Source organism: Colobus angolensis, unplaced genomic scaffold (genome assembly GCF_000951035.1).
Source record: "Colobus angolensis palliatus isolate OR3802 unplaced genomic scaffold, Cang.pa_1.0 Scaffold38, whole genome shotgun sequence".
In the NCBI taxonomy this organism is placed as follows: Eukaryota; Metazoa; Chordata; class Mammalia; order Primates; family Cercopithecidae; genus Colobus; species Colobus angolensis.
This window is the reverse complement of record NW_012117154.1, coordinates 9,848,683-9,872,512: the sequence shown is the minus strand read 5'-3', so window position 1 is coordinate 9,872,512 and position 23,830 is coordinate 9,848,683. Positions and strand designations below refer to the sequence as shown.

Genomic DNA, 23,830 nt, shown 5'->3' with positions numbered 1-23,830 from the left:
TCGCTGACGGCCGGTGGCCCTCAGGTGTCTGCGGCGCCGAGGGGGCCCCTACAAGACCGAGCCCGCCACCGACCTCGGCCGCTGGCGACTCAGCTGCGAGAGGGGCCGGCAGACGTGGACCTACCTGCAGGACGAGCGCGCCGGCCGCGAGCAGACCGGTCTGGAAGCCCACGCCCTGGGGCTGGACACCGTAAGTGGCTTCCGCGGAGCGTCCGCGAGCGCGGGGACCCCGCGGGGCCCTGAGGGGTGAGCCGTGAGGAGCACTTGTTCTCTCAGAAAGGCGGGTGGTAGGACCCGGCCAGCGACCCCCTTCCCCAAGGCGAGCGCCCGCGGGAACTGCGTTCGCGGGCCCCTCGGCTTCAGCCTCTTCATCTCCAGACCACGCGTAGGAGACTCCTAATGTTGTATTTTTTAGCACCTTATTTTGAGGTCATTTTTGACTTATAGAAGAGTTGCAAAGCTAGTTGTAACTTTGTTTTTATTCACAAAAAGTGTTTGGATCCAGTGTCTTCGTTGTGTGCATTGTAAGAGATGTTCCTCGTCAGAGTCTGCAGTGTAAACAGGGTCTCCTGCCAAGCCCCTGCCAGCGTGGGAAAGGCTGTGCCACCCCTTGGGCCCTTTTTGAGAGGCCCGAGTCCCAGGCCCAGGTGGGCACCCGTGCCCCACCCCACACTCGGTGCCTGGTTTATTCCAGACATCTTGGAGAAGTTGTGAAGAATACATGACTGGAAAGTGAAGCGGTGAAAATGTGCAACTGTTCTTTTACTTTGCTGATGCTCTCATCGAGGAGTTTCAGACTTTTGATGGAAACCGCTGAGACTTTTAAAGTAATTTAGATTCACTATTTTGACTTGGGCTGTATATGAAGAGGGCTCCTCTGGCCGGGCAACAGTCCCGTCAGCTCCCCCCCCTTTTTTTTTTTTCGGTCTCTTTGCAGAAGAATTACTTTAAGGACTTGCCCAAAGCCCACACCGCCTGTGAGGGGGCTCTGAACGGGATGACATTTTACGTGGGGCTGCAGGCTGAGGATGGGCACTGGACGGGTGACTACGGTGGCCCACTTTTCCTCCTGCCAGGTAGGAGTATGCTGCCCCAGCCTGAGGGTATGGCCACCCTGGATCACCCTTGGGATCCTGGCCCAGCCTGCTCTAGGATTTTGATGAAGCAGGTGAAAATCCAGGGGCTCACATAGAAAAGGGCTGGCAAACTCTGCTCTGTGTCAGAATCGTCCTGCTGTTGGCCTAGGGGATCAGCTAGCCTTGCCAGTGTAGGGTGACAGGCTCTCTGATAAGAGAAGCAGGTGGTTCTCTAGGGGTCTGTGTTGCCTTGAGGGGGGAGGAAGATGGGCTTTGAAGTCTCAGTACAGAGTGGGATGGGCGTTCCAGGTGGAAGACCTAGCCTACGCCAAGGGGCTGTAGGTGGGCAGAGTGGTGGGTGGGGAGCTGTTATCTGCTGTGAACTTACTCTGAGCTACTGCAGGGGAACTTCAGGTTCAGGCTGGTGAGTAGGAGGAGCATAGCAGTTGGACTGCCTGGGTATTGAACTGATTTGGCTACACAAGACTATTTTGCATACTGGGAGTGTTCCTCTACAGAAATCCTCAGCCTTGTAAAATGGGAAATTCCCTCCTATGAATTTATGCAATAGGACTTTTTTCCCTAGTGACTTGTGATCACAGTGTTTCGATGATGTGATTTCCTACATAAATAGGTTTTGTTTCTGTAACGACTTTTATTGCGACGTCATTTTCTTTTACTATGCCGACTTTGTAGTAGATAGAAAATCCTTATATATCTTTGTTGCCTTTCTTTTTAAAACATCTCTTACCTGTGTCTATTCATTTACTCATCCAAATTGCCTTTATCCTGATTCTGTCCCAGAATAAAACCTGTTGGGACTTGAAATGAAGTTGCATTAGGTTTATATGTTAGTTTGGGAAGAGTTGGTCTTTAATGTTACAAACAGTTCCATGGTGTTTACTCTAGGCCAAGCCCTGCTCAAGGCCTGTTCTTCTTTTAGTCCTTAGAATAAGCCTAATGAGATACATTAGGAAGCTGAGGCACATTTATTCCAGGTCACTAGACTAGCAGGAGGAGCACTGGGATCCCCATCTCTGCTTTGACTTCTAGCCCTGCTGCCACCTGGACTGTACAGCTTTGAGTTTTCCTGTCCTGCAATTTGAGGGCTTGTCCTCAAATTGAGGGAAGTCAAGGTGCGCTTTCTTCCCATGGCCCCATCAGGGAATGTTGAGACTGTTCCCAAGGCTCATGGTAAGGCAATGACATAGAGTTGGTCAGGAGATGGGTCAGCCTCACTTTGCCTCTGTAGCCTCATCTGTGACAGGATTGGAATCAGGTTTGGTTATGTGCACAGTGTCAGGCAGGCGGTGGTGCTTGGTCAGTGGGGACTACTGTGTTGTTTGTTCTTGCTGCTTTGGCTCTGGGCTTAGCTTGGGACCCTTCCTGTGGGCTGGCTGTGAGTTGGAGTGTTTTTGTTTTTTGTTTTTGAGACAGCGTTTTGCTCTTGTTCCCCAGGCTGGAGTGCAATGGCGCGATTTTGGCTCGTTGTAACCTCCGCCTCCTGGGTTCAAACGATTCTCTTGCCTCAGCCTTCCGAGTAGCTGGGATTACAGGCATGTGCCACCATTCCTGGCTAATTTTTGTATTTTCAGTAGAGACGGGGTTTCACCATGTTGGTCACACTGGTGTCAAACTCCTGACCTCATGATTCGCCCCCCTCAGCCTCCCAAAGTGCTGGGATTACAGGTGTGAGCCACCGCGCCTGGCTGAGTTGGAGCTTTTCTTCCCTCTTTCTGGACTTTGGAAAATGCTCCTGGTCCATGATGCTGTGTAGACAACTCCCATCGAGTGTGGCCTGTGCAGCATTGGGCAGCACTGTGGTGAGCACTGAGTGGAGTCTGACCTAGCCCCACCATTGACTGGCTGTGCCTCAGTTTCCTTGCCTGTAAAATCAGGAAGATGTTGGCTCTGCTCTTGTCTGCACATTTCCCTGTCCTAACAGCATTATAACTGTTAGGAAAGAGATGGGCTTGTTTTGGGATGGCTCATTTTATGTGACCCTGTGCGCTGTCTCTGAGTCCATCTGCTCTTCTTCCAGGGCATGTCTGGATGGTTTGAACACTAGGGCTTCTGACACTCTAAGCCAGAGTCAGGTATTCATTCATTCCATGGCACATGTGGCTGGGGTCTGCCCTGAGACCTGTCCCGTGCCAGGCTCTGGGGGCACATGGCTGATGGAACCAAGCATGGGGGGTAGAGGGTGGCCTGTGAGCACCATGCCTGAGAGGACCAGGCTGGGGACGGAAGGTTCTTAGTGGATGATATTTATTGTTGTCTCTCCCTCCCCCCCAAGATTTGAAAAGCGGCATATGCTTGTAAAAAATTTATGAAACAGAAAAATATAAATAAGCAAATAGGTATTACCACATGCAAGGGTGACCAATTTTGTATTTTTCTTCCTAGCAGATGTTAAAGCAAGACCAACAGCCTCCCCTCATGGAAGGCCCACTGATCTAAAATGTTGGTTCCTTTTGGACCTTCAGGGCACTTGGGGGAGGCCTTCTTGAGGTGCTGTGCAGGGTCTGGTGTTTCTCTGACCGAGATGGTCATGGGAGCCAGGCATGGCTGAGTGGACTCTGCAGGCCCTAGGCAGGGAGCATCGCCTGTGCTGTGGCTGACGTTCCCTCTGGCCCTGTTCCCAAAGTCCCCCATGGGGGCCTGGGAGGAATGGCCTTTCCAGGGCGTGTTTTTATGAGAAGGAGGTAGCTCCCTGTTGCGGTGAGGTGCTCAGGAGGAAAAGGGCCTGGTCTTAGCAGTGATGACCACCTGCCCCCAGTGAGGAACATCTCTCCTGCCACACAGGCCTCCTGATCACTTGCCACGTGGCACGCATCCCTCTGCCAGCCGGATACAGAGAAGAGATTGTGCGGTACCTGCGGTCAGTGCAGCTGCCGGACGGTGGATGGGGCCTGTGAGTGTGCCTCCCCTGTGTCACTGCACATGTGCATGTGTATGTTCTCGTGATGTAGGAGATGCTTGGGTTTCCAGGCAGCTGCCAAGGATTAGGAGTGATTGCAGCTGTGGGCCCGGGGTGGGTTGGGGAGAGACTAGCAGGAGGGCAGTGGGCTAGAGGCTGTGCAGGTGGGGCCTCGGCTTCACATCTTTTGTTAAATGGGTTTTGTGACTGTCAGGACACTCTTGAGACCCACATGTGGAAACTGTCAGTCTGTTATCACTTAAAGCAGAAGAAAATTGCCTTTGACTCTGGGCTGGCAGCAGGTGGAGGCAGGGCCTGACAGCTTTCTTGCCGTGTGGCACATGCTTTGGGAGCAGAGCTGTAGCCCAAAGTGAACCGCCCTTGCGCTAGAAGTGTTGACTCAGGCGTGGGAAGGTGTAGAGCAGGCGGGTCAGGGTGAGGAAGTGCGGGGGGCTCGGTTGTCGTGGGAGGTGCGTGAATCTCTACTGCAGAGTGGCTGCTCGGGGGTCTCCTGTGCTGGCATGTGATGTCAGGGTAAGGTATTTTAGCATTCTTAGTTTTCTGAGGAAACTCCACAGAAAGTTTTACTTTATTTCTTAAAAGTAAGGACAGATACCAGTTTCTCACCTGTCCTCTGCCCCTCTAGGCACATTGAGGATAAGTCCACCGTGTTTGGGACCGCGCTCAACTATGTGTCTCTCAGAATTCTGGGTGTTGGGCCTGACGATCCAGACCTGGTACGAGCCCGTAACATTCTTCACAAGAAAGGTACGCCCTGTGCAGCATGTCCTGGGCCAGGGGTTCATGTCATCTCGATAATGAGCTCTCGCATACGAGATACAGAAAGATGCACTTCCAGCTGAAACAATGGGCAAAGCACATGAGCAGGGAATTTGTCAAAACAGAAGTAGGCAGAAACTGTTTAACCTAGGCATTGTTTTTTTAAAAAAGCAAATTAAGAGCCAGGCACAGTAGCTCACGCCTGCAGTTCCAGCACTTTGGGAGACTGAGGTGGAAGGACCACTTGAACCTCGGAGTTTGAGGCCAGCCTGGGCAACATGGTGAGACCTGGTCTCTACAAAAACAATAAAATATTAGCCAGGTGTGATGATATGCACCTGTAGTCCTAGCTGCTTGGAGGCTAGTAAGGCAGGAGGATCACTTGAGCCCAGGAGTTCTGGGTTGCAGTGAGCTGATTGCACCACTGCACTCCAGCCTGGGTGACAGAGTGAGACCCTGTCTCTGAAAAAATAAAAAAGCAAAGCAAATTAAGACAACTAGGTAATTCTGTTTGTTTCCTGAACTGGCAAAGACTTAAACGAAGCATGTTAATATGTCCACCTTCTGGGGGCAGCCTGACCGCAGGCGAGAGCAGGCCTGGAGCTTGCACCTTCCAAGCTGGCCGTCTACCTCTCCAAGCCCTGGCTGTCCACCTCTCTAAGCCCCAACTGTCTACCTCTCCCAGCCCTGAGTTTTCCACCTCTCCAAGCCCTGGCCTGGCTACCTCTCCAAGCCCTGGCTGTCCACCTCTCCAAGCCCCGGCCAACTACCTCTCCAAGCCCTTGCTGTCCACTTCTCCAAGCCCCGGGCTATCCGCCTCTCCAAGCCCTGACTGTCCACCTCTCCAAGCCCCAACTGTCTACCTCTCCAAGCCCTGGCTGTCCACCCCCGGCCTAGCTACCTCTCCAAGCCCTTGCTGTCCACCTCTCCAACCCGCGGCCTGGCTCCCTCTCCAAGCCCTGGCTGTCCACCTCTCCAAGCCCTGGCCTGGCTACTTCTCCAAGCCCTGGGCTGTCCACCTCTCCAAGCCCCAGGCTGTCCACCTCTCCAAGCCCCGACCTGGCTATCTCTCCAAGCCCTGGCTGTCCACCTCTCCAACCCACGGCCTAGCTCCCTCTCCAAGCCCTAGCTGTCCACCTCTCCAAGCTCTGGCCTGGCTACTTCTCCAAACCCTGGGCTGTCCACCTCTCCAAGCCCCAACTGTCTACCTCTCCAAGCCCCGGTCTGGCTACCTCTCCAAGCCCTGACTGTCCACCTGTCCAAGCTGCAGCCTGGCTACCTCTCTAAGCCCCGGCCTGGCTACCTCTCCAAGCCCTGGCTGTCCACCTCTCCAAGCCCTTGGCTACCTCTCCAAGCCCCGGCCTGGCTACCTCTCCTCTTGCCTATAGGCCCTGAGGGCAATTCCAGCCCAAGGGAATCCATGGCTCCTGCTTCTCCAAGAAAACCTAGTTCATGATATGGCTCTGCAGAGCCTGGCCTGGTCTTGTCTTCTGCCTTTCACGGACCTTCCGTAGCCAGTCCCACCTGCCCTGCTCTCTGCCCCATGCACAGGGGCCTCCTGTCAGCTCCTCAAAGGCCCTTGCTATCCCAGGGCTCGCCGTGCACTGCTTCCTTAACCTGGAGCCTCTTACCTTCCACTCCTGCCCCGCTGGCTCACACTTTACATGTTCCTTCTTTGAGGACCTCTTCCTGACCTACCATGCCAGGTGGAGTGTCCTGTTACGCATTCTCACGAGATCCTGCCTTCTTTCTTCATGGGCTTGTCACTGTTGTCATCAGTTCACTGTCAGCCTTTGGTGTCATTGATGCTGCGTCCCCAAGGCTGCTGTCTGGTTCCCACCACACTCCTGGCGCCTGCCTGGTGAAGGAATGTGTTTAGGCTGCACTTTGCCTAGTAGCTTTGTGTGTCTTTGACTTTTGCATACCTTTTGGAGTTTGGAGCAGGGACTCCTCAGAAGCGTGTTTAGATGGTGTGGCTGTGCCAGAACTGCGTGCTGCCGAAGTGGCTCTGGCATGGGGCCAGTGTGCTGGAGCTACTCTGGAGTCTGGGGTTGTCCTTGTTCCCGTACGGGACCAGTCTGCCAAGTGGAGATGACACAGACGGGGGCAGCTCAGGCTTGGCTCAGAGGGCGAGGCCGAGTGTGCGCTGTCACTTCCCCGCATTGCCTTCTCCAGGCGCATGTGCACCTGGGCCCCTCACTCACCTGAGCACTGAGGTGTCCCTGGACCTTCCCAGGTAGCTGTCTTCACGTGCTCCTTCCTGGGGCCAGGGGTTGCAAACACCTCTCCTGGGGCCGGATACTCCCGGGAAAGCCACTGGTTCCACCCAGGAGCCGTGTATCCAGGGCAGTTCTGAGCACTCTGGAACCTGCCTCGCACATGGGGGTTGCAAGATCCGCATGCGGCTGCCCTTGGCTCATGGAGAGGGGCACACGTGACTCCCGGAGGGTGAAGCTTCCCAGCTAGAGCAGTGCTGGCTTTGCTGACAGGAGGCAGATGACATGGGCCTGTTTTCTCCCCCCTCAGGTGGTGCTGTGGCCATCCCCTCCTGGGGGAAGTTCTGGCTGGCTGTCCTGAATGTTTACAGCTGGGAAGGCCTCAATACCCTGTTCCCGGAGATGTGGTATGTCTGCTGCTGATTTGGTTGTTGGGTCGCTGCTGCTGTCCCGAGGAGTGGAGTGACAGGGACTGTGGGTCAGGCGCAGGCGGTGACACAGAGAGGGGTGGTCGTTCTGTGGGTGGGTGGAGTTAGGCTCCTGGCAGAGGTCCTGATCGAGCTTGAGTTCTACAGGGATACAGAAAGGGGGAGGTTCCCAACTGGGCAGGAAAGAGGCTGTGCCGTGGATGGAGGTCCCCGAGTCAGGCTGCAGGCGGGGCTGGGTGGCTTCCATCTTGCTATGGAAGACTGAGCATCTGTAGGAGTAGGGGGGCCGCCCCTCCGCCAGCCAGCGCAGGGCGTCCTGTGCTGCTGCTGCTGCTGCTACGCTTGTCTCCTTTGCTGGTGAATGTGAAGTGCGTCCCAACGGGACACCTTACCTGTGGACTCAGTGTGTGTGCCTTTAAAAGATCAGTGTTTGCGGCCAGGTGCGGTGGCTCACGCCTGTAATCCCAGTGCTTCGGGAGGCCGAGGCGGGCAGATCACGAGGTCAAGAGATTGAGCTCATCCTGGCCAACATAGTGAAATCCGTCTCTACTAAAAATACAAAAATTAGCTGGGCGTGGCGGCCCACGCCTGTAGTTTCTAGCTACTCGGGAGGCTGAGGCAGGAGAATCATTTGAACCCGTGAGGCAGAGGTTGGAGTGAGCCAAGATTGTGCCACTGCACTCCATCCTGGCAACAGAGCAAGACTCTGTCTCAAAAAAAAAAAAAAAAAAAGGAGCAGTGTTTGTTTTTTTAAACAGAACCACATACTGTTTAAATACCCAGCAAAATCAACATTAATTTCTTATTATCTGGTATTTTTTTGTTCTGTTTTGTTTTGAGACAGAGTCTCACTCAGGCTGGAGTGCAGTGGCATGATCTTGGCTCACTGCAACCCCCGCCTCCCAGATTCAAGCGATTCTCCTGCCTCTGCCTCCCGAGGAGCTGGGATTACAGTCTCAGGCCACCACACCCAGCTAATTTTTGTATTTTCAGTAGAGACAGGGTTTCACTATGTTGGCCAGGCTGGTCTCAAACTCCTGACCTCAGGTGATCTGCCTGCCTTGGCCTCCCAAAGTGCTGGGAGCCATGAGCCACTGCGCCCGGCCTTATCTGGCGTCTTTAACCAGTGTCTTGTAACATTTTGTGGCTATCTATTGAAAGCAGTGAACATCTCCCCAGCAAACACTCATGCATATGCGTTTACCCCGTTATACATTTTGGGAAGTGAGACCCTGGAACCACACAGAGCCCCTGCTGGCTTCCTGGAGTGCTGTGGGAGCCCTGGTAGGGATCTCCCCTAGAGAGCTGTCAGCAGGGCTGGGGGTCCCTTGTGTTAGATGACTTTGGTGGAGGAGGGATCAAGTTGGCAGGAAGTGAAGGGGCTGCTCAAGAGAGGACAGCAGTGTCCTGATACAAAGTCCGGGGGTTTCACCCCGGAAGGCAGTTTGGGTGGTGAGGGGGAGGCACGGGGATGGCGAGATCACCCCTGGAGGGTAGACAGAGCTGCCAGAGTAGGGCACAGGGTAGGGTGCTGCTACCTGAGGTGGGCCATAGAGCACATAGGTTGGGAGGTGTCCTGGGGCCATTCAGGTGCCAGCTGGACTCTGTACCTCACCCATGTGTAATGAGCAGCAGAGGAAGGACTGAGACGGCAGTCGGCACAGCTGCCAGGGCAGGAGGGGTATGGAGTCCACACGCTGGTGCTGGTGAGGGCGTCTCATCTGCTCCACTTGGTGGGGCCGTCAGTCAGTGCTGCTGCAGGAGCACACTAGGGTGCTGCTTGTCTTTGCCGGAGTTGCTTGGAGGGTGAGTTGGGAGGTGAAAGGAGGACCACAGACCTGAACCACTCCAGCTGCAGAAATGCTGGAAGTGTAACCCAAAATGTAAAAAAAAAAAACGCTTTTAAGTAAGTGGATGTGGAAGTGGCCAAGACCTGATGCCACAGTCAGGGAGCAGGGAAAGCTCGTCATTGCTCACCCTCCTGTGGCATCACATAAGGATGGGGGCCAGCAGGGAAAGGGTAGAGAAAACACGAGGCACGCACAGACCCTGGGAAGCTGGTGGGACTGTGCTAACGTCAGCAGACAGTGATCAAACACCCAGGCCTTAGGGAGATTCCACAGACCTACAGTTTCTTTTTTCTTTTTTTTTGAGGCAGAGTCTCGCTCTGTCACCAGGCTGTGTGCAGTGGCACAATCTCGGCTCACTGCAACCTCCTCCTCCTAGGTTCAAGCGATTCTCCTGCCTCAGCCTCCCGAGTAGCTGGGACTAGAGTCACATACCACCATACCTGGCTAATTTTTGTATTTTTAGTAGAGACAGGGTTTCGCCATGCTGGCTAGGCTGGTCTCAAACTCCTGACCTCAAGTGATTCACCAGCCTCGGCCTCCCAAAGTGCTGGGGTTATAGGCGTGAGCCACCACGCCTGAAGTTTCTTAAACTTTTAAAAGTAAACCTTAAATTTTGGAGTAGTTTCCAATTTCTGGAAAAGTTGCAAAGAAGCCGAGAGTGTTCCCTGGGGCCCTCACACCATATCCCCATTACTGATGTTTTATGTTACCAAGGTATGTTGTAGCTAAGAAACCCACAGACAATCCTAAGCCTTTAGGAGCTCCATCACCTGGCTTTAGGATCCAAAATGCTGACCAAACTAGGAGGTGCAGCTCCTCGGAGGGTGCATCTGCCGTTCAACTGTCCCCCTCAGGAGCACGGTTGGGAAGTGCCCGCAGATGCACTGATGTGGTGGGGAATAGCCATCCACCAGTGTTCATGCTTGGAAGGGCCCAAGGTATGGATGCTGGTGGAGGGGGCAGGTTTGAGTCTTCGGGTCTCCCACTGACTCCTGCCATTACCCCAGGCTGTTTCCTGACTGGGCACCGGCACACCCCTCCACACTCTGGTGCCACTGCCGGCAGGTGTACCTGCCCATGAGCTACTGCTATGCCATTCGGCTGAGTGCCGCGGAGGACCCACTGGTCCAGAGCCTCCGCCAGGTAGGACCTCATCAGGGAACAAAGCGAAGGCCTCTGGGGCTGGGACCCACAGGGCCTGGGGCTTCTGGAACCCAACCACACCTGTCCACTCACCTGGCGGCCCTGTGGAGCCGAGAGCCCTGTGATCAGAGCAGAGCCTCCACCTTCCTCCATTCTATAATAAATAGTGAGCAAGCTCTGCCCAGAAGGGACTCGTGCTATGGGACAGGCAGCAGCTGTAGCCCAGGGTTCCTGGGGGGACTTCCAGGACTCAAGGGATGCAGGAGGCAGATGCGCACTGTGTCCTCTGGAAGCAGGCCTGAGGCGGGGTTTGAGGTGCAGGATGTTTATCAGGCCTGCCCTGGGGAAGGAGGAGGGGCAGAGGGAGGAAAGAGCTTCTGGGCAGACCTGGGGCTCATGGAGCTGGGGAGCTCCTCAGAGCAGTCCTCACATAGGGGGCTTTCGTGTGCCCTTGGGGTCAGTTGCTGGAGGGACCCCCACCCAAGAAGGGACTGGCCCGGGGCCCTGGGGCATGTGGTGGGAGGCCATCCCTCCTGGTTTGAGCCAGGCCTGCTGGGTGCCCCCCGGCCCCAAGGCTCAGACACTGCCGCCACCAGGAGCTCTATGTGGAGGACTTCGCCAGCATCGACTGGCTGGCGCAGAGGAACAACGTGGCCCCCGACGAGCTGTACACGCCGCACAGTTGGCTGCTCCGCGTGGTGTATGGTGAGCACCTCCTGAGGGGCTGGCAGGGCAGCCCAGGGTCAGGGTGTTGCCCTTCCATTCACGCACTCATCCCCTGCCAGCAGCACTTGGCCACCTCCTCTGTGCCAGGCCTCAGGGGCGGGATCTCATCGCCCTGCTCCTCCCTGCTGAGAACCAGCTGGTCTCCCACTCTCAGGAGCCCACCCTGTGCAAGGGTGTGTGGTAGGAGGTGTGCAGCAGCCCCTCCTGGGCAGGGAAGGAGGAGCTCGGAGACCAGGCCTGGGGGTGGGTTGTGGGGGAACCCTGGGGAAGGGCAAGTCCGGATGCTGCAGTGCACGGGGCTGCAGGCCAAGGCCAGTGTGATGGTGTCTGGCATCCGCTGACCTGCATCCCCTGCAGCCCTCCTCAACCTGTATGAGCGCCACCACAGTGCCCACCTGCGGCAGCGGGCCGTGCAGAAGCTGTATGAACACATTGTGGCTGACGACCGATTCACCAAGAGCATCAGCATCGGCCCGGTCAGTGCCCCTGCCTGGCTTCTGACTGCAGCCCCTGAGGGTTGAGGTCTGAGAGTGAAGTCCTGGAGGCCGGGCTGTGAGCTGGGAGTGGGGTCTCCTGGAGCCTGGAGCACCTCCATTTGGGAGGTGGCCCTCTGATCCCACAAACGTTTCTGGGCTTCTGTCCTGGTCCCCTGCATGTCCAGCTCAGTGAAGCCGCCCCACCACACTCGACCCTCCCTTCCGTCCCCCACCAGCTCTTGTCCTCAGTGTGCCTGGACACTCTCCTGGAGGCCCCTTCCTGAGATCTTGCTGGCTACCTGGAAGGGGTGCTGTTTCCTCACTTGGTTCCCTCCGAATTCCTCTCCCTAAATAGTTAATCATTCGCCATTCTTCCGTCCAGTTCAGACATGCCCAGGGTGGGTGGAGGTAGCAGGTCCTTGGGTTCACTCCTGATTCCTCCTGCCTAGCTAGGGACTTGGAGCGCTAGCCTCTGTGGGGCCTGCAGAGGGCCAGGTGTGGGCCGGTTCAGTGACCTTGGAGGGTGCAGTCCCCAGGCTGCTGGTGCAGGGCCGCCACCTGACAGAGTCAGCAGCCCCTGGGCTGTGCCGTAGCTGCTGCGGCGTAGTGGGTCGGCCTGGGCGTTCTCTAGACATACCCAGGTGGCACTGGCCACTGAGTCCCACCCTGGCACTGCATCTCAGGTTTTCGGGGCCTCTTGCCACCTCAGTGAATCACCAGTTCTGACTGACCCTGCAGCGGCTCCCTTGTTTGCTGCTCAGCAGTGATGTGGTTCTTTGTGGGTTTTGGTTTAATCTCACGTAGAGCACATCTGTACTAAACGCATTAGAAACACGCTTACAATTGGATCTTGACTTGTGTGATCCATAAGTAAAAAGTTGGGGGCCTCTGGAACGTTCTGTTCTGAGGAAGAAGGGGGGCAATCGGTCCCTACTGCTACAGTCCTGTCTTCGCATCTCTTCCTGGGCCCCTCAGGCCCTGTCCTCTGTCCCCTGTGTTGTCCCTAAGGCACCTGATAGCCCACGCCCCTCTGGCTCCTCCTGGAACCCTTTGGTTCTCCCTGATGAGTGCCAGTCAGTCCTCACACGCTAAGCCAGGCTGTGGCCTCGGCCGACACTGCCTCTGTCTGAGTCGGGTCCTGGGGACACAGTTGTTGCCCATCCTCACTCAGGAAACGCCTGTTAGAGCAGAAGGCCCCTGTCCTGGCCCTGAGTGAGCTGCACAGGACCTTGTCCCTGGGGGCTGCTGTGGGTCTGGATGGGACCTTGTCCCTGGGGGCTGCTGTGGGTCTGGAGCAGAGCCCTGACAGGGCTGCGTCTCCTGCAGATCTCGAAAAGCATCAACATGCTTGTGCGCTGGTATGTGGACGGGCCCGCCTCCGCTGCCTTCCAGGAGCATGTCTCCAGAATCCCGGACTATCTCTGGTGAGTGTGGCTGGGATGTGCTGGTGAGGCCTCTCACAAAGGCTGGGTCTGAGCCCCAGCTGCGTCCCAGTGAGGGGGCCCCCACGGTGCCATCTGGGAATGCTGCCAGGGAATACCACCAGGAACCAGCAGTGTCAGGGCTTGTGGAAGCCACTGAGGGTTGTCTTTGAATCGGAAGATTTGCCACCCAGTGGAAGTGTGGGGTGGTCCCAGAAGGTAGAGTGAGGAAGGGGGTGGGGTGGTAGGTAGGAGGGCAGCTTCGGGTTGGCGTCAGGGAGGCCTGTGGACAAGGGGAGCTTGTCAGCCATGGACTGTGCCCTGGAGGTGGGGCCCCTGTCATGGAGGGCACAGAGCCGTCCCACAGTGGGAAGCCTCCGCTGTGCAGGCCTCTTCCTCTGGTTCCTCGGCACTGCACGAGGGCAGCAGGGATGGCACAGCCTGGGGTCAGGGAGCTTCCCACTGCCCCTTGCCTTGGGTGTGCCCCTCCTGGGTGAGCATGTCCTGTCTTCCATAGAGTGTGGCCCTCATGCCCAGCAGCCCAGCAGCCCAGCTGGGGTGGTATCCAGGCCAGTGCCAGGCCTCGGGGGAGGGGACAGACCCCCTCTCTGGGACCCTCCTGGGTGCAGGGTCTGGGTAGCCAGCTGGGCTTCCAGCTTTCTCCTTGCACCTGACTTGGGCTTTTTTTGTCCTCACAGGATGGGCCTTGACGGCATGAAAATGCAGGTAAGGGCTACAGGACTGCGGCTGCCTGCTTCCTTTACAGTCACTTCTACGCTTTATTATTTTTCCTTTGGGGTTCGGTAATAACTCCTCCTGGACCAGGTCCTGGCAGCGTGTGACCAGAGGCTGCGTCAGTTGAGGCCTCTGGCTGTGTCCCTGTGGGTGCACAGTTCTCGAATGTCTGTCTGCAGCTGTCCTGTTGGCTTTTTGCCCTGATGGTCCGAGTGGGCTCAACTGTGTAACGACAGACCCAGAGCTGCAGAAGCTCTCATCTTGTTACTGTGGCAGGAGGTGGCTCTGCTTCGTGGGGGCTTCTCCTCCGTGCACTCTTAATTTAGGAGGCTCCTTCTTCAGGTCCTGGGTAGACAGGACAGGAGCCTGGAGGACCGTGGTGGCCTGTGGCCGGGCCTGGGAGCTCCCCGAGGACTTGGCCTGCGTGGGCTGGAACCCAGTCATGAGGGGCAGCAAGCACAAGAGAGTGGGGAGGCCGGTGTGGGATCCTGGCTGACCCTGGTCCTGTCCTGGCTCTGGGGGCCCTGTAGACCCCAGTCCTGTCCGACTGGGCTGAGCCTGCGCCCCTTTGTGCATTGACACAGCGGGTGTGTGAGAAGCCCAGAAAGCGTTGCCCTGTGCCTTGTGGTCTGAGGAGGGTACGCCCTGCGGGGCCTGTCTTCTGTCCCCCACACTGATTCAGTGTGGGAATGTGGAGTCTCCAGAGGTGTCCTGGGTGTCACACTCGGGATAGACACACATGGGCCCAGCACTGCCCGCCCCAGGGCTACCCTTGGTGCCAGGTGCCCCGAGCCACGAGCTTTTACCCAGCTGGCCTTGAGCTCTCCAGAGGCTCCCTGGACACTGTCCGTGTTTTGTGAAAAGGTTTTCAAAACACATGCAAAGTAGAGGTGAGTAACAAGCCCTAGAGCAGGCCCTGGCCTCCCTGGCCCTCCCTGTCCGGCCCTCCCTGTCCAGCCCTCCCTGACCCTCCCTCCCTGGTCCTCTCTGGTCCTCCCTGTCCCTCCCTGACCCTCCTCCCTGACCCTCCCTGTCCCACATCTCCGACTCCTCAGTGCACCTCAAGCTGATGAGGGCGTCTGTGTTTTTACAAAATTGCTCAGAGGTTGTCACACCCAACAAACTTCATGACGGTTCCTGAGTGTAGTCCTCACGTTGTGGCTGGTGTGTGTGAATCAGGATTCAGGCCATTCACACAGGCCTTTGTTGGTCTTTGAGCTCCTGTTAGTCCAGTAGTCTCTGTGGTCTCTTTTCTCCTCCTGGAAGATTTGTCCCCGGAGGGCTTCACATTCCAGATCTGACTGGTTGCTCCTGCTGTTCCCTGAGTTTTTGTAAACTGGCCAGGCCCTGAGGCTTGATCCCATTGTGTTTCTTTGGCGAGAATGCTTTTCTGGTGGTCCCTGCCTTGTCTCTCCAGTGCGTGGTGTCTGGATGCCTCTGCCACACACCAGCCGCCGCCCAATCCCCATGTCTGTCTTGGTCAGCGCCCGGCTCTGTCTCACTAGGGTTTGGTCACCAGCCCTTTGAACTGAGACCAGAGTGTGTACCTGTGAGCCCAGCTCGGGGTGAGATATGAGGTGGGGCCTTCCCAGCACTGTGCAGAATTCCCATCACCTCCAGGTGTACTCGTTGGCTGGGCGTGGTGGCTCACACTTGTAATCCCTACGCTTTGAGAGGCCAAGGCGGGCAGATCACGAGGTCAGGAGATTGAGACCATCCTGGCCAACATAGTGAAACCCCAACTCTACTAAAAAATACAGAAGAAATTAGCCGGGCATGCTGGCGGGCGCCTGTGGTCCCAGCTACTCCGGAGGCTGAGGCAGGAGAATGGCGTGAACCCAGGAGACGGAGGTTGCAGTGAGCTGAGATCGCGCCACTGCTCTCCAACCTGGGCGATAGAGTGAGACTTCGTCTCAAAAAAAAAAAAGAAATGGGGGTCATTTCCAAGCGTCACCATGACTGAAGTGCGCTGCTGTCACTGGGTGAGAGCAGCTGGATGCTCTGTGTGGGTACTGGAGCCTCTGAGGGATCGTCTAGTCCTAGAAGTGTCCTCAGAGGGACGCTGTCCTGCCTGGTGGCCCATGAAGAAAGGGGGGACTCCATGAGGCTCCCCGACCTGTGTCTGCCTGCAGGGCTCAGCCTTCTCTGAGGCCCTTGTCAGCCATGAGGGGTGCCCAGGGCTCAGAGCCTGAGGCTGAGCGTTGGCTGGGTGGGAGCCCCCACACCTGGCCCTCAGGTGCCCATTGGATCCTGGAGGCAGTGGCTGGGAGTGGGAGGGGCTGCACCCGCTGCTGTAACACCGTCCTTTGTGTGTAGGGCACCAACGGCTCACAGATCTGGGACACCGCCTTCGCCATCCAAGCTCTGCTTGAGGTTCGTGGCTCCTCTTTTCTCAGCCTCAGCTGACCTTCCTGTGCACGTGAGCCCACGCGTCCACCTGAGGGCAGCACTGCTGGCCACACGATTGCCACTTCTTGGTATTTCCAGTGACCTGGGCTTTGGCCTCTGGCTTCAGATGGTCGTGCTGTGGAGGGGGCGGCCTTGACCAGCAGCCCTGGGTGTTGGGCTGGGTCGGGTTCCTTGGGAGAAGGGGAGCCTGGTGAAGGCTGTTTCTGAGAGTGCAGGCAGGAGTGGGACTCCAGGCTGTTCTTAGAACTGGAACTGCTCGGGCCAGGCACGGTGGCTCACGCCTGTGATCCCAGCACTTTTGGGAGGCCGAGGCGGGTGGATCACAAGGTCAGGAGTTCAAGACCAGCCTGGCCAAGATGGTGAAACCCCGTCTCTACTAAAGATACACAAAAATTAGCCGAGTGTGATGGTGGGCACCTATAATCCCAGCTAGTTGGGAGGCTGAGGGAGAGAATTGCTTGAACCCGGGAGGTGGAGGTTGCAGTGAGCCAAGATTGTACCACTGCACTCCAGCCTGGGTGACAGAGTGAGACTCCGCCTCAAAAAAACAAAAAAAAAGAACTGGAACTGCTTGTGCTTGTTACAGGCATTCTCCAGCCAGTACTGGAGAAAAACGAGTGGATTTTTACGCTGGTGGGAATGAGGTCAGTGGGATTCTGAAAGTGTTTCTGGAGAGTCCTGAGGGCTGGGCCACGCAAGGGGCCTGCCCATGCAGGGTGCTGGAGACCCTCTGGGCGTAGATGCTGGCCAGGCAGGTGGGTGCCGGCATCCATAAATGGTCCCTCCTGCGCCCTTCCGTCTTCAGTCATATCTCATGGACTTTGCTTTTTTGTCTTTAAAGGTAAGTGCAACAAGAAACCCTGGCACTCTCTGGAGATGTCTGCCAGTTTGATTCTGGTTCCCAGTGACGGCAGGATGTGGCCAGGACCGTCGGGAAACCAGCCCAGCCATGCTGGCCATGCAAGGGCAGCTCAGCCTCTTTGTCCTGCTGTCTCTTCCAGGCAGGCGGGCACCACAGGCCCGAGTTTTCGTCCTGCCTGCAGAAAGCACACGAGTTCCTGCGACTCTCGCAGGTGAGGCCAGTGCCTGGGGCTCTGAGGGGGCTGAAGAGGGGGATCAGGGCTGGGAGCTCCTGCAGGCAGAAGTGCCCACCTCACCTCCACCCTGCCCTATTTCCTGCACTGGTTTTTCAGGTCACCCCCACCCTCCCCTCCCCTCCCCTCCCTAGCCCCTGCTCCATCCACTGGTCCTCCTCGGGCTGGCCTCACCTGGGGCAGCTCTCTGAAGCCTGCAGGGTGCTGGAGGTGCTGGCGGTTTCTGCATCCTGCTCGTGTTGGAGCCACTGTGTGCAGGGGCCAGGCACGGGCAGGGGCTGTGTACCCTGAGCTGTACAGCCTACACGGCACCTCCGTGTCTCTGAAGCACCTCTGCCCACGGAGGTGATGCCAGCCTGTTGACTTTTCCTCCTGAGACGGCAGCGAAAGCCCCAGTCCATCCTGCCAGATCAGCTGTCCACAGACCCTGCCCGTGCCCCTAGTTTGACCTCAGTGTCTCTCACACATGCCTGCACCCCAGTCTGCAGCCACAGTCATCCCATACATGCACCCCAACTTCCCATGTCTCCCATGCCTCAGCCAGCGTCCCTCTGCCTGGAACCACTGCCCACCAGCGCCATCTCCCACCCTTCACCTCTCACCAGGATATTGCTTCTGCAGGGCTTCTGGGTCTTCCTGGCCTCCGTGTGGCCGAGGCTGGCACCCATCTTGGGCTCAAGCAGAGGAGGGGCATGGTCCTGTTGTGCCTGCCCCTATGGCAGCCTGCTCCTGCCGAGGACTTGCTCTGGGTGATGGGGACTTGGGGAGGCTGACTGAACCCTACTGCACTCCAGGCCTCTTTCCTTCTCACTGAGGTGAGAGGCAGCCCAGGAGCTGAGGTCCACGGATCTGTGGTTGTTGAGGAGGCAGCGGGGGCCACTGGCACAGAGCACACCCGCAGAGACCTGGGCCCCCTCCCTGCCTTCTGGCCAGTGGGGAGATCACAGGGGAGTCAGGTGCCTCCCGCCCTCGATGGCCAGTCACGTTTCCCAGCAGCCGTGGGTGGTGAGCTGAACAGGTGCGGGCCCTCGGGTGCCTCGCAGCACCATGATGGCTATGGCCGGCAGAGTAAGCTCCCGGGCACGTCCTGCCCAGTCTGTCTCAGTGACGTCCCAGATGGGGATGTCCCGTGGTGACATGTTCTCTGCTTCCACATTTACCCTCGGTGCTGCCCAGGTCCCAGATAACCCTCCCGACTACCAGAAGTACTACCGCCAGATGCGCAAGGTATGCAAAAGCCAGCCCCATCCCTGCCCCGTCCCCAAGGGGAGGCCGCCTCAGCAGAGTGGGTCCTTTCCTCTGAAGGGGGGCTTTAACCTTGGCGTCTTTGGGTGTCCTGCTGTGGTAGATGCCTGGCGTAGGGGCCCATGCCTCATGTTGCTGAGCTGCCTGGCACATGGGGGCACAGTTGGCTTGCACACGTGGTTGTGCCTCAGAGCGGTTCAGGTGGTCATGGTACACACAGGCTTCGGAAGGACAGCTGAAGTGTAGGCACGGCGGCCGGGGAAGGCAGAGGGAAGAAGCAGACCTCAGAGCCGGTGTGGGCTGTGACCATAGGTGCAGGCTGTGAAGTTAGGCATGGACACAGCTGCTGCTGCCTGTTTACGATGGGGGTGGGGGGCACCTGGGCCCCATCCTATCTGTCGTGAGATCTGAAGGTGTTGAGGGTGTGAGCTGCACCCCTGAGGGTCCCTATGCTGGAAGCTGGAGGTCTGTCTGGATGTACCCAGCTTGGGGCCCTGTCTATACACACACCTTTGGTGGATGAGCCCCTGCCCTGACCGGGTGCTCTGTGGTGGGGAGGGATGCATGCGGCTGTGGGGTGGGTCTGAGAACTGGGGTGTGGACACCCCAACCTGGGGTCACGGCTTATGCTCTGCAGGGTGGCTTCTCCTTCAGCACGCTGGACTGCGGCTGGATCGTTGCTGACTGCACGGCTGAGGCCTTGAAGGCTGTGCTGCTCCTGCAGGAGAAGTGTCCCTATGTCACCGAGCACATCCCCCGAGAGCGTCTCTGCGATGCTGTGGCTGTGGTAAGGCTGTGGTCCCAGCAGCCCCGTCCATACGTCGTGTCCTGCAGAGAGCTGTGTGCTCACTTCCACTCCCGTGGGCTCTGGCCCAGCACACACTCCAGCCGGGCCGTAGGAGCTCGTCCTTGGATAGCGTCTGTATGTGGAGAACTGTGAGCTCTGGCTGGACCCCTAGGGGCCTTGCTAGGCTGTGTGCACAGGGCCCTGCACTGTGGAGCTGGTGTCCAGCCCAGCCTCCGATGCTTGCAGGAGCCGGTGTGGCCCACAAGGTTTCTGTCTGGTGGTTTCCGCTGGGTGTCTGAAGAAGGAATTTGTTGGTTCTGGTGCCACATCCTTTCAGCACATCTGGCTTTTGTGTGTGTTTCCCAGTGGAGACCCTGCCCTAATCTGGCAGCACACACTTGGTTTCTAAGTCATGGCACGTGTGGGGGCATATTCCCTGGTGGGCGTGCATGGAAGCCCTGATGGCTGAGGTTGCAGCTGTTGCTTGGGGCACCCAAGGGCTCAGTTAACGTGGAAATCAGGTCTCCACCCTCTGTTCCTGCCCCATCGGTTGTCAGCCCTAGTGTTGCCTCTAGAGAGTTCCACTGTGGCCTGGGCGCCTGTGTGTCTCAGCACGTGGGTGCGTTCTTGGGTGCTCTGTGTGATTTCAGCTGCTGAACATGAGGAATCACGATGGAGGGTTCGCCACCTACGAGACCAAGCGTGGGGGGCACTTGCTGGAGCTGCTGAACCCCTCGGAGGTCTTTGGTGAGTAGCCGGCCAGCGCTGTGGCACACAAACCCGGGGACCAGCTTTTCCCCCTTGCCCAAGGCTGCAAGGGCCCAGGTTCACCAGCAGATCTGTCTGGAGCCCTCCCTCAGCCCAGGCCGTTCTGCGCTCCTCCATCCCTGGGGGTGGCAGGATCCTTGTGTTGTGGATAGGAGGGCATCAGGTCAGACTTAGGGGACGGTGGAGGGTTCCAGTTGAGATCCACAGCCTGGGCTGGTTCCTGCTCAGTCCACAGGGCTTGTGTTCTGTGGGGGCTGCTGTGTGTCCAGAGCGCCTGCAGGGAGGTGTCTGTGGGGACTGAGGGGACCCATGCCATGGGCGGTAGGCTGCTATGTGTGCGTGGTTGCCACTGTACTGGTCTTGGGGGAGGATCTCACCCCTGGTCCACCTCGGGGCACCTCACATATACCCCCCTTTCTGGTCCCCTCCCCATCACACATGGCTTTTTGGGGTGGGGTCGCAGCTTTCTGCTGTGTTCCCCTCATCTTCACGCTCACGTAGCACAGGTGTGTGTCCTGGGCCGGCCAGTGTTTGCTCTGGAGGTTGGTCAGGGAGGCAGTGTCCAGGCCGGGGCTCACTGCAACACTCTTGCTTGTCGTGATTTGGCCTGGGCAGCCAGGGTGAAACTCAACACCTTGGTTGTTCCCCCCCGTTCCCAGGGGACATCATGATTGACTACACGTATGTGGAGTGCACCTCCGCCGTGATGCAGGCGCTTAAGTATTTCCACAAGCATTTCCCGGACCACAGAGCAGCAGAGATCAGGTAAGGAGGGCCTCAGCCCAGGATGCTCTGCCACTCAGTGTGGGGGCTGCCACGTCGGGGGCCACGACCCAGGCGCATCGTTCTCTAACACAGGGCCCTGGCGGCTCATCTCAGAAACAAAACTCATGGAAACATGCAAGAGACTTCGGATGTTGTGGAATCCAGTCATAGGCCCTGAGGCATGAAAATGTCTATTAGGGGCTCAGAATAGCACAATTAAAACACACAAATGGATTTTCTCTCTCTCTTTTAATAATGTTAAAAAGACATTACATACCTAACTCCACCTGTGTCCCAGGAGCGGTTTTTAAGTAACCTTTCCTGTTGTAGGGTAGCCAGTATTCAGAACAGTGTACAGGTTGATCTTCCTGAAATGAACAGGCGCTGGTGCCGACATTAGACATAGTGACGCCGCCAGATCCCTCAGCCCTCCCCGTGAGGGGTGCCCACATGCCTGCCAGGTCGTGGGCTTCTGTTGCTCACTTTGAACCTTGTCTAGGTGGACTCCTGAGGTGCGGAGTTCGTGTTGCCTTCTCCTGCTCTCCTGCGTGTGGTTAGCCAGGTGGCTCGGGTAACAGCAGCACTCTCTCCCTCGGGCCTTCCGTTGAACGCCGATGCTGCGCTAGGCAGCTGCCTGTTGTCAGCACCCAGGAGGATTTCAGTCTGGGTTATGATGAAGCGTCTACTGTGAACACTCTTGTACTTACCTTTTGGGGGCACCCGGGTACCCATTTCCCATGGTCACGTACCTAGGAGTGGCATTGCTGTGTTAGAGGGTACGTTACAGGGTATGTGGTTTTTGTAGGTTCTTTTTTTATCCTGTTACGATTCCTTTTTTTACTCTTGTTAAACCTGCTGTAGACTCACCTTGGTCATGATGCATTGTCCTTTTTGTATATTGCTAGATTCAATTTGAAGAATATTTTGTTAGGATTTTAACAACTCGGGTTACAAGAGACACTGGTCTATAATTTTTTTTTCTTTATAATGTTTTTGTCAGGTTTTCCTGTTAAGATGATGCTGGACTCAGAAAAGCAGTTGGAAAGTGTTTTTTAAAATACTCTTTAGAAGAATTTGTGTAGTATTCATAATATTTCTGCCTTAAATGTTTGGGAAAAACTACCAGAAATGCCAGGTGGGCCTGGAGTTTTCTTTGAGGGAAGGTTTTAAATTAGAAGTTCAGTTTCTTTCTTTTTTCTTTTTTCTTTTTATTTTTTTGAGATGGGGTCTAACTCTGTCACTCAGGCTGGAGTACGGTGTAATTTCTTTGATAGTTTATAGGACTGAGCAGATTTTCCATTTTTGTATCAGTCTGGGGAGTCTTCCCATTTCCACTCAGCTTTATACTGATTCGTGCAAAGTTGTTCAGTGTCCTCTTGGATGGCTCTGAACTCAATGCTGATATCCTCTTCCTCCTTCTGAGAATCTTATACTGATCTTTTGAAAAAAACTATGTTAGTCTTTGATTCTGTTTTTAAAGAGACTTTATTTTTGGCTTCATCAGTTTCTATTCGTTGTTATTTTCTTTCTTTCTTAATTTTTTTGAGAGGGAGTCTTGCTCTGTCGCTCAGGTTGGAAAGCAGTGGTGTGATCTCAGTTCACTGCAACCGCTGTCTCCTGGGTTCAAGCAATTCTCCTGCCTCAGCCTCCTGACTGGCTGAGACTACAGGTGCTCGCCACGATGCCTGGCCAATATTTTAGTATTTTTATTAGAGACGGGGTTTTATCATGTTGGCCAAGTTGGTCTTGAACTCCTGACCTCAGGTGATCCGCCTTCCTTGGCCTCCCAAAGTGCTGGGATTATAGGTGTGAGCCACCACACCGGCCTTTGTTATTTTCTTTCTCCTTTATTTTTCTTGAATACTTAGATATTTGATGTTCAGGCTTTTATTGAAATACGCACTTAAGGCTATAGATGAGTTTTGATACATCATTCAGTTCAAAGTGTTTTCTGGTGCTCACTGCGGTAGCACAGATACTCAAAGTGTTTTCCGTTTCTACTGTTCTTCTCTGGCCCATGGGTTATGTGGGAGCATGCTGCCTCATGTACAATCTCAGAATGTTCTGGGGTGGTTTTTTTGGAAGCCATGGATGGCGCAGGGGTTTTCTTGTGCTTCACAGGTACAGCTAGGAGGGCACTGTGTTCAGGGTCTTCTGTTGGCCTGGCATGGCCCTTGGCCATGTCTGCTGTGCAGCGTGAAGTGGGCGCGAGTTGTCCTCAGCCACATTTAGAAAATTGGCCTTTTAAAAAACAGATCATCTTTTAAAAATCACTATAATAAAAGTAAAGCAGGTTCTTTGCAAACAAGACTTGCAAAATACAGAGAAGTGCGAAGAAGCAGCTAAGTCGCCCTCCTCGCCCCTGAAGGAGAATCTGCTGTTGCTGTTTGGTCTCCACATTTCCATGGTGGCTTGCTGCCCCTTGCACGCCTGGCCCACTTTGTGCCTGGTGAGGTTTCTAAAAGCCCCACCATTGAGCGTGCTCCTCCGGCAGGAGCAGTAATGACACAGGTATTATGTTGTTTTACTCAGTAGCCCCTGGGTTATTTTTCAGTTTTCATTGTTTTTTTTAGCTTTTCCCCATTTTAACCTTAACTGGTATTTTCTTGTTAAATATTTATTCATGACCATTATTATTCCCTAGAGCCACATGGCTTGGGGTCCACCTGTCTGGGTCGGCCCCCATCCCTGCCCCTTCTGGCTGTCTGACCTGGCCTGGTGACTTCTCTTCTCTGCTCCTCTCTCCCCCTGCCTGGATTTGTCAAGAGTACAGCCTCGCAGAGTGGGGGATTGTGTGAGATGCCGCAGGGAAGCACGTCAGCTGTTGTCACTGTGTAGAATAATGAGTCCTGGATGTGGCACGCAGGGGAGCAGTGGTGACTTCGTCGCGGGCTTCCTCTGCATTTGTTTGGTGACTTCCAAGCTAGAACATTCTTTTTTTGTTTATTTGTTTGAAACAGGGTCTCACTCTTTTACCCAGGCTGGAGCGCA

The 23,830-nt window shown here is 55.9% G+C and overlaps 1 protein-coding gene across 3 annotated transcripts in view; it reads left to right on the top strand.

Moving 5' to 3' along the window:
* Positions 1-23,830, top strand: part of LSS (lanosterol synthase (2,3-oxidosqualene-lanosterol cyclase)) — a 35,125-nt gene continuing 11,295 nt past the window's right edge. The window contains exons 1-16 of one of the 3 annotated variants that reach the window (XM_011954202.1): positions 1-190; positions 938-1,076; positions 3,882-3,957; positions 4,643-4,764; positions 7,303-7,399; positions 10,278-10,413; positions 11,010-11,118; positions 11,497-11,615; positions 12,942-13,039; positions 13,735-13,762; positions 16,088-16,144; positions 17,182-17,253; positions 18,451-18,501; positions 19,157-19,306; positions 19,957-20,053; positions 20,734-20,839. In XM_011954202.1, the coding sequence (XP_011809592.1) occupies positions 998-1,076; positions 3,882-3,957; positions 4,643-4,764; positions 7,303-7,399; positions 10,278-10,413; positions 11,010-11,118; positions 11,497-11,615; positions 12,942-13,039; positions 13,735-13,762; positions 16,088-16,144; positions 17,182-17,253; positions 18,451-18,501; positions 19,157-19,306; positions 19,957-20,053; positions 20,734-20,839 (1,397 nt within the window). In that variant the 5' untranslated portion in view covers positions 1-190; positions 938-997. Of the gene's footprint in view, positions 247-937; positions 1,077-3,881; positions 3,991-4,642; positions 4,765-7,302; positions 7,400-10,277; positions 10,414-11,009; positions 11,119-11,496; positions 11,616-12,941; positions 13,040-13,734; positions 13,763-16,087; positions 16,145-17,181; positions 17,254-18,450; positions 18,502-19,156; positions 19,307-19,956; positions 20,054-20,733; positions 20,840-23,830 lie in introns of all 3 variants that reach the window. The other 2 variants (XM_011954199.1, XM_011954201.1) reach the window with 2 other exon arrangements.